Source organism: Hevea brasiliensis, unplaced genomic scaffold (genome assembly GCF_030052815.1).
Source record: "Hevea brasiliensis isolate MT/VB/25A 57/8 unplaced genomic scaffold, ASM3005281v1 Scaf114, whole genome shotgun sequence".
Lineage (NCBI taxonomy): Eukaryota > Viridiplantae > Streptophyta > Magnoliopsida > Malpighiales > Euphorbiaceae > Hevea > Hevea brasiliensis.
In genome coordinates this window covers 68,454-79,031 of record NW_026614602.1, presented here as the reverse complement: position 1 = coordinate 79,031, position 10,578 = coordinate 68,454, and the positions used below count along the sequence as shown (strand labels likewise).

At 21.7% G+C, this 10,578-nt stretch overlaps 1 protein-coding gene across 1 annotated transcript; it reads left to right on the top strand.

The window, feature by feature from the left end:
• The first annotated feature begins 3,028 nt into the window (after window positions 1-3,028).
• LOC110639590 (cysteine proteinase inhibitor 3-like) lies at window positions 3,029-3,804 on the top strand. Its single transcript, XM_021790606.2, has 2 exons — window positions 3,029-3,186; window positions 3,443-3,804. The coding sequence occupies exons 1-2, from the start codon at window positions 3,091-3,093 to the stop codon at window positions 3,605-3,607; spliced, it is 261 nt and encodes an 86-aa protein (XP_021646298.2). The 5' UTR covers window positions 3,029-3,090; the 3' UTR covers window positions 3,608-3,804.
• Window positions 3,805-10,578: the final 6,774 nt, after the last annotated feature.

The window sequence follows — 10,578 nt, the reverse complement described above, 5'->3', positions numbered from 1 at the left end:
GGAATTGAATTTGAATAAGGTGCTTTTCACGAGTATACTCTCATCCCTAATTTCATTTGATATTGGTAATAATAACAAAATTCTAATAATTAAATTCACTTATAACTACTCTCATCAGAATAATACTTGTGACATATAAAAACTTAAAAAATTTAAAGACTAATAAATAGATTTTACTCATTAAAAAAGACACAAAAATGTAATGACGAAAGAAAAAAAAAATCATATTATATGTAGTCGATTAGGCTTTGGTTTTATTACATAAAAATAAAGTGTATAAATGTAAAAGTTTATAATTATTAGTATTTCTTAAAAAACTTATAAATTTAAAATAAATAAAATATTTATCATTAAATAGAATTAGTATTTCATATACAATGATATAAATACAATTTTTTTATTTAATTTAATAGTTAATTTTTAATAATAATTCTATAATTATGTTAATTAAATATTTAATTTTTAATTATAATTTTATGATTTAATTTTATGAATTCATAAATATTTAGACCAATTAAAAAAATAAATGAGTAGAAGTGAGATTTGGTGTTAAGATTGTTTATTAATTTTATTATAATAAAATAAATAATTTTAATAAATTAATAATATTTATAAAATTAGGAATATCGAATTATAATAGAATTTTTTGTATAAATATAATTACTATTAAAATAATATCAAATTTTAATTTATATTAATTATTGCAATATTAGAATTAAAATTATTTACAAATTTAGTGACAAACATGTCGTCACTAAAAATTATTAGTGACAATTTTGCATAGAATAGCTCTAAATTAATGAAAGTATTAGCGACGAATACATTGTCATTGAAAGTAATTAGCAATGAATTAATTTGAATCAACGACGGAGTTTCGTCACTAATATATATTGTTAGTGATAAATACATACATATGTCACTATAGATATATTTTTATTGGTATTTTCATAATTAATATAAATCATAAAGGGCATTTTTAACAAAGCCTTCCATTCTTATATTTATATATAGTATAGATTATAATATTACCCAAAACCATTATACCAATGGCGGTTTAAAAAAAAATGGGATCAATTTACTTCCTATTGATCCATTTAAAATTTATGAGGGTCAATATATATATATATATATATATATATATATATATATATATATATATATATATATATATTAACCCCTTTTTAGTGTGGCAAACCAGCCATTGTGTTATATTATAATTGAATTGAATTGAGTATTGAAAGTATCTGAATCGATACCTTTTCTACTTAGAGGGATAAATTTCAAGAGTTGTAACAAATATGTTTATGAGTTTAAAAATATAACATAAAACCTATAAATTTTAAAATTTTTCACAGTAAAAGTGTTCTAACCCTCATAGTCTATTTATAAGTATAAAGAAACATGTTGATATAGACAATCTACTACTCTAAATTGTATAAATCGACTATTGAGAGTTCAAAAGAATTTACTGTGTAAAATTTCAAATTTTAAAAAGTTTTATATTACATTTTTAAGTTTAGAAACGATTCTATTATAACTCTTAAAGTTTAGGAATAATTAATGAAATTTATTCTAGTAAGGAAAGAGCCCATGGCAAGAAAGGAAAATAAAAATTGAAAAAGTATTTAAAATTTTTTGCTGAAAAAATAGTAAAATTTCTCATAAAATTTTCTCGTAAGAATAATACTTGTAGCATACAAAAAACTCAAAACATTTAAAGATTTATAAATAGATTTTGCTCAATAAAGAAAAAAAAGACATACAAAAATATAGAAAAAAAAGAAAAAAATCATATTACACGTCAAAGTTAATTAGACTTAGGTCTTATTACACAAAAATAGAATGTTTAAATGTAAAAGTTTATAATCTAAAAGTTTATTTGTTATTAGGATTTTTTTTAAATCTATTTATAATAAATAAAATATTTGTCATTAAATAAAATTACTATTTCATATCTAGTGATATAAACATAAATATTTTATTTAATTTAATAGTTAATTTTTAATAATAATTTTACAATTATGTTAATTAAAATTTTAATTTTTTAATTATAATTTTATAATTTAATATTATAAATATTTAGAACAATTAAAAAAATAAATGAGTGGAAGTAAATTTCGGTGTTTAAGGTTGTTTATTAATTTTACTATAATAAAATAAGCAAATTTTAATAAATTAATAATATTTATAGAATTAAGAATATAGAATTATAATAAATTTTTTTATGCAAGTAGATTTATTATTAAAATAATACAAAAATTTTAATTTATATTAATTATAATAATATTAGAAATCAAAAGTATTTTTAGATTTAATAATGAATAAGTCGTCATTAAAAATTATTAGTGATGAATTTGTGTAGAATAGCTTTTAATCGATAAAAATACTAGTGACCGATACATTGTCACTGAAAGTAATTAGCGACAAATTAATTTAATTGGCAATGGAGTTTTGTCGCTATGTATATTACTTAGTGACAAATACATACTTCTGTCGATATAGATACATTCCATTGATATTTTCATAAATAATATAAATCATTATGTGTATTTTTCTCCTTCCTATGTTATTTATAGTATAGATTATAATATTACCCAAAATCGTTATGCAAACGACAGATGTAAAAAAAATTCAGGATTAATTTATTTCTTATTAGTAAAAATACATCATCCATTTAAAAAGATAATTTAATATATGAATTTATGAAGATTAATTTAAATAAATATATTAATATATATGAATAATTTAAGAAAAAAAAGTCAATTAACTCCCATTTTAGTGTGGTAAACCTGTTACTATGTTATACTATAATTTAATTGAATTGGGTATCGGAAAATTGCAAAAGGATTTAAAACCTTTTTCTTAAAAAATAGTAAAATTTCTCATACTCAACCGTTTTGGTTTGGTCCACGTTTGTCTTCCCCAGACAAGGCGTGGAGTTCACGCAGGACGTCTCCAATCTCCATATCTCGAGACGGCGAAATTGAAAAAGTGCGATTTGGTTCCATCTATAAGTATCTACATATATTTCTTGGCGTTCCATATAACAATAACTGCAGCTTATCTTCTACAATTAAATTTTCCAAGGAAATGGCAGGATTTGGAGAATATGAACCCGTGGATCCCAACAGCCCTAAGATCCAAAGCCTCGCTCACTTCGTTGTCTATGATTACAACGATGAAAAGGTTCTAAATCCAGTTTAAGATCTAAATTTCATTCAATTTGACTTTGAGGATGAGGATGATGGATTTCCAGTTTAAAATATTTTCTTTTAATTGCGCATTTCATTTCTTCATTTTTTTTTAAATATTTTTGTTTCTCGGAATTTTGATTTGCTTACATATTTATTTTGAAAAAAATGAAATTTAGTATCTTTTTAATTTAATTTTTTAGCTTTCAATTTTTTGTTCTTTGAAAATACATGGTATTAACTTTGAATAGGGAATGCATCTGGCGCTTCTGAAAGTCCTGAAAGCAGAAAAGCAGGTGGTGGATGGAACCAACTACCGTCTTACTTTGGAAGTGAGTAACGACGGTCTTATCGAAGTTTATGAAACTATTATTTATGTGAAGGTCGAGGAATTCAAGCGAATTGTGCCCTATTGAGGCTCTACTGCTTAGCTGGGTAACTACTATTTAAAAAATAAAGAATAATATCGACAATTATCTCAAAAATAAGAAGTAAGAATAATATCGACAATATTTCCCTTTGATGGAAGGGGAAATAGTATTTTCTTCTAAATTTGAATTTCAACTATGTAATTGGAATCTTCTATAAATAACTACATCTATCTTATCTGTGATCTTTATTCTCATTCTTTACTTCTATTTCTCTTATGTTAATGTATGTGTAGACATACATTAATTTTTTTAACTCTATATTACCTGTTTCTACCCACTACAAAAATGGAATTGAACCATTCTATTTAGTGGAGACCTCACATTATGATTTTCTATTTAGTGGATTTTGCACAACACAACAATTGCAAATTCTGATTCATCATAACTCAATGCCTTCAGTAGGCGTGTAATATGCTTTCAATGCACTTCGAACTTAAAATTCAATTGAACTCCATAATCTTTATGTGAACATAAGTTATGATTGATTTCAAGAATTCCAACATTTTTATGTTCTTATTTACATCAAAGTTTGAATTCCATACATAGTAACTTCAATTTCCTACTTTGGTATCGAAATGCTGAAGGGGAGTTTGGCTTTGATCATTCGATGGGTGGCATTATCAATTCTTCGCAGAGAAATTAATTTCCTGCACAGATTTTGCTTAATTAATGATAAAAATACTCTTATAGTCTAATATTATTATAAGAGTATATATTAAATTATTTATATGGCACCACTAAAACAATTTTTTGATCCCTTTAAAATCTTTGAATTATTATTATATTTAATAAATTTAAACTTATTTGACACTTTACTATAAATATTTTATTTTTTAAAAATAAATAATAAAACCTATCTTTTAAAACTCTAAAAAACACAATCATCTCTTTTTCTCTCTAACTCTTCCTTTTCTATTTAACTGTCATCTCGTCTCTATTTCATATTTACAGAATCATCATTTACCCCTTCCATCTCTTATATTACAACTTACAAGGATTTTATACAATGAAAATAGTGAAATGAAAATAGTGAAAATTCAATTGTGGAATTGAATGGGAGATCAATTGTTGATTATATATATAGAAAAGATGCTTTTGATAATATTGATGATTAAGAGATTATGTGACTCCTTGCAGAAAATGAAAACTCATCAATTACAATTATAAATTTAAGATTTGTAATGAAAATTTATTATTTCATAAAATTATTTTTTTATTAAAATTATTGTAATATATTAAAAAATTACAAACATTATTTTTTTTTCTCTTAATAGATAGTTTATTATTATACAATTTTTTTTAAATTAAGTAAAATAATTTTCTTTCATTTCACTGACACAAATTCCTTACTTCACTCCAAGTAATAATATTTACACGAGCTAATGTATTTGATGTTGGGTTTGTACAAGATTTTCACTAATAAAATCATACAATTTTAATGAACTAAAATTGAAAATAGTGTCACATTCTATTTATCAACGCTTTCTTATTTAACCAAAAAATGAAATATTAATTCCCAAATCGGAAGGAAATAGCTTCAATTTCTTTTAGAATTTTAGCGAAATGAAAAAAAAAAAAGTTTCCATTAATTAAGAAAGAAAGAAGAAAGTTGAAAAATAAATTACTCAAATTCACACTACTCAAGAATAACGCTAGTTTTATGAAACAAGCATAATTATACCTTTGAATCCAATCTTCTTCTTTTAAGTAACAGCAGCTTCCAGAAACTTTATCTGTGGTATGACCCAATTGCATAAATTGATAGGAAGAGCAAATGATTCATATTATAAACTCTAGGACTAACAATCACTAAACAATTGCAAGATATTTAATTGCATACGCCAACCCAATTTAGGAGTTACATGAATGAGCATACCAAATGATCAAGCTCCCTTTCCATATCTGTGTTCAAAGGAAAATAAGAAATAACATGCAAATGTCTAAGTAACAAATTAGCCTAATTTGATATAATTCAATTTCATAACTTTGAAGGTGAATCCAATAAAACCGATCTCACTAAATTAAAGTAACTTATAATATAGAAGTTTCTTTCTCTTCAAAATTTTTAGAGTTGCAACAAGAGAACAAATTTTTTATTTTTATTAAATGTAATACCATGAGCAACAAGAACCACCCTCGGGCAAAAGATCCTTGCATGTCCCAGGCAAGATGCGAAGCCACTTCACTGGGAGGACTGGAAAGCAAAGATTAGCGAGACAATCTGCTGCCTTGTTGGCTTCACGGAAACAATGCCGAAGATGCGCGCTCGGGAGTAGCACCGCTTAAGTGGCTCACAAACAATAGCATTTTAAAATTTTTTATATAATTTGTCTTATCATCCATATTTATTAAAATTTAGAATTTTAGTTGTAATAGGATAATTGTTATTATAATTAAAACTCATAATTGTAATTTAATTTTTTTTATTAAAAAACTTTTTTTATATAATATAATATTATCATAATATATTAATTTTTAATAATTAATATAATACTATAACTGTATTTTAATCATAATTGAAGTTAGTTTGTAATGTATTTTTTTATTATTTTTATACATTTAGTTTGTTGATTTTAAATAAAATTATATTTATTTTTTTTTAAGTATAATATAGTTTGTAATGTATTTTTTTTATTATTTTTATACATTTAGTTTGTTGATTTTAAATAAAGTTATATGTATTTTTTTAAGTATAATATAGTTTGTAATGTATTTTTTTATTATTTTTATACATTTAGTTTGTTGATTTTAAATAAAGTTATATGTATATTTTTAAGTATAATATAGTTTGTAATGTATTTTTTTATTATTTTTATACATTTAGTTTGTTGATTTTAAATAAAGTTATATGTATATTTTTAAGTATAATATTTCTCTTTGGTTCTAATATATATATATATATATATATATATATATATATATATATATATTAGTTTTCAATTATATATCTCTATCAATTTAATATTTATGTAATTATTATTAATTTGTTTTAACAACATGCCCTAGATTCTGCCTTATTATTATTCTTTGAATGTGGCAATGTGCACTGTGCTCATCATTTGTATTGTGGATTTGCTCATATGAAGATATTTCCTTTGGCTTTTGGAATTATTTTTTTTTTTGTCAAATAAGGTAACATTGATAAATAGAATGTTACGCTATTTTTAATTTTAGTTCATCATATTTATATAATTTTATTAGTCAAATTCTCGTATAAACCCGACAATATATATATATATATATAGTCTCAAGTAAATACTAATACTCGAGAATTATATTAAGTTCCTAATATTATATCTAAAAATATGATTATTTTATTAAAATTGTGGTTTTTAAGTTAATATCTTGAGTTTATAAATATTTAAAATAATTAAAAAATAAATATGTGAAAATAGATTTGGTGTTTAAAGTTTTCTTATTAATTTTTATTTATAATAAATTAAATAATAATTAATGAATTAATAATAATTATAAGATTTAGATTATAAAATTAATATACTTTAAATCATAATTTATAATTTACAATAGGATTTCTAATATAAGTAAAATTACTATTAAAATTTTAATTTATATTAGTAATAATAATATTATAATTTGAGTTTCTTTGCAGACTTATTTTGTCGCTAAAACTCTCATCACTAAAACCTAGCAAACAAAATTAGACTAGTTGAAATTGAATAATATAAGACTGGTTGTCGCCAAAGAGAATTATTAGCTACGAATCATCTCTCGCTAAATATATTAGCGATGGCTCTTTCGTGACTATTGCTATTAGTGACATATAAGTATGGATTAGTGACAAATTGTCGCAAAACAGTATTATTAGCGGCGAACATGTCTGTCGCCAAAAAGGTTTTTAGTGGTATTTTGTAATTAATATAAATAATGAAGAGTATTTTTATCTATCCTAATGTTCCCCTTTTCACTTTTATATGTCATATAGATTATTCAAATGTTATTTAAATCTATTTAATTTATATATATTAATTAATAACTTAAATAAAAGATTTTTATTGATCATTTATATTTTAGAAAATTCAAAGATCTTATAAAATATTTAAAATTTAATTATTTCAAATATAATATTTTAAAATTTATAAATATTATTATTATAAAATTATAATTATTAATTTATTTATATTTTCAAAACATAAAATTCAAACTCGATATGAATATTATTTTTCTAATTTTAATCCATCTCATATTTGATTATATATACAAGCAAATGTATATTATTGATTTTTTTTCACATCACTAAAATCATATATAAATTATTAGTAAAACATATTTATATAAGTCTCAATATAATATTTATATAATTATTAATTGTAATATGTATCTATTATATTGTTTTCCATATTTAAAGGGTAAGCATATATACATTTTCTTGGTACATAAAAAAATAAGTATTTATTATCATGTCTTAATACTTTTTTAATTTAGAAAAATGATAAAAGATTATGAGTGCACTATATGTAAATAAATTGTGCACAAAGTCATAACAAAGTCAGCAAAAGCAGTGCACAATAAAAATGAAATAATGTTTTTATTTTTAATTTTGTTGGAATTTATATATATTTTCATTTTTAATTTTTTTTATTACTTGAATGTCATTTTCTGAAAGAATTGATAAAATGTGTTTTATGCGAAAATTGATTATCTCTTTTATATTATTTAAATTTTGTTATTAAAATATTTAAATAATATTTTTATTAAATATAAAATAACTAAAATTAAAAAATAAAAGTATAAATAATGGTTTAAAACAATAAAAAAAATGCATATTTGTAGGATGATTTCAGGACAAAAAAATACTAAAATTAATGTGTTAGAGTTTGAATTATACACAGTATATTTATCTTTTGTTGAAATAATTAAAGAAAAAACAAATTAACATATCACTTATTCTTAATCTCTTAAATCAAATCAATTGACGATGGATTGAAATTTTATGAAAAAAATAATGGAATTATTTTAATTTAATCTCTCAAATTCGATGGGTTAAAGAGTGGATTGATATTTTTATGTAAAAAGGATAAATAATTTTTTGACGAAAAAGTAAAAAAAAAAAAAAGTGTAAGTAAATTCCTTGAATACTGTTAAACTTAAAAGATTTTAAACAAATTTAAAAATAAAACCTAAAAAAATTGGTGTTTAAGAGTGGAGTGGTGGAGTCATGGAGGAAAAGGGGCATTGGGTTAGTATTCCAATAATTCTTATTGATTTAAATATAGATATATAAATTGCTTTTAAATAGTATTAGTTCTTAACTAACTCAAATAATTATTTAAAGGAAATTATAAAAATATCAAAATGCAAATACATAATTGTATTTTAATTATATATGACCCTTATTCTCTTCATTTTTTTTTCTTAAAATTTTGATTGAGCTTCTAATGGCATGGTTTTAGCTCACAATCCTAAAAGTTGCTTGCCTTAATTTTACGATTTTCACTATAGCTAGAATTTAAAAATAAATAAAATTAACCAATGACGAGAGTCAAACTTTCTATGTTCAAATGTATATAAGTAATAATTTATAAATATCATATTAATTAAAATTATGATAGATTATATATATATATATAATTTTCACTAAAAAAAAATTAGCAACCGATTGATAAATCATTTGTAAAAAGTAATCGAAACTTAATTAATTGTTAAAATATTCAAATTTTAAAAAATAAAATATTTTATTAAAATTATTAATTGCTAATAGTAATCAATGCATAATCGATTGTAAAAAAAATTATTGCCTTTAGTGTAGCAATTTGCAACTGCCTTATAAATTAGTTGCTATTTGTAATCGATTGTTGATTGCTAATTAAAAAAAATTAATAATAAATAAAAATTCTCATAAATAAATTATTTTAAAATTTACAAAAATAATAATTTCTTAATGAAAAATTATTCTAAAAATTATTAAAATAATAATTTATTAATGAAAAATAAGTACTGCAAAATTAATATAAAAATAAATTGCTAATAATAATTATTAATCAAAATAATAACTAAATATTAAATTAAAAATTTATTTATGAGAGAAAATCAAAATAATAACCAAGTCGAAATGCTGAAGGGGAGTTTGGCCTTGATCATTCGATGGGTGGCATTATCAATTCCTTGCAGAGAAATTAATTTCCTGCACAGATTTTACTTAATTAATGAGAAAAATACTCTTGCAGATTTTACTTAATTAATGAGAAAAATACTCGTATAGTCTAATATTATTATAATTGATAGAAATTAAAATTTTAATATCGTTTTAATAGTAATTCTATTTATACCACCAAAAAGCTTATTATAATTTCTAAATTAAAAATTATTAAATTTATTATTTTAATCCTATAATTATTATTATTAATTCATTAATTCTATTTAATTTATTATGATAAAAACTTTAAACACAGAATCTTATTTTTTCTAATTTATTTTTTAAATATAATATTAAATTTAAAACCACATTTTTAATAAAATAATAAGTTTTTACATATGGTGTTGGAAACTTAATGTAATTCTAGTGTAATAGCTAATGGCGGTGCAGTAAAAGAAAGGAACACCAAAACGCAAGAAAAGATCAGAGGGAGAGCTGGGAATAGTGTGGACTGTGGATTACAATACATACAAACTCGAAGTATGTTTCAAAATAATAATGTGGAGCTGAGGATGATAGAGATTATTTTTTTAATCTATTTTCTTTTTTTTTTTAATTTTAACTTAATTATTTTTTTGCAGCATTAAAACTTAAGAATACTTTTATATTCAAGATTAAGATAAAGCATTTTAGAGTATCCTCTTGAGGATGATAGAGATCAAAACACATCTGCATGCAATTTCTTTCTTTTACAAAGCATGTTATTGATAATTAATTGCTCAATATCTATTATTCATGAAAATCGATATATGTGAAATATTAAAGCGCAATTAGCTACTGATAAATGAATTATAATAAACAA

Coding starts and splice junctions, on each gene's coding strand:
- LOC110639590 (XM_021790606.2), top strand. CDS start 3,091: ATGGCAGGATTTGGAGAATATGAACCCGTGGATCCCAACAGCCCTAAG. Junction 3,187..3,442: donor ATGATTACAACGATGAAAAG/GTTCTAAATCCA, acceptor AACTTTGAATAG/GGAATGCATCTGGCGCTTCT.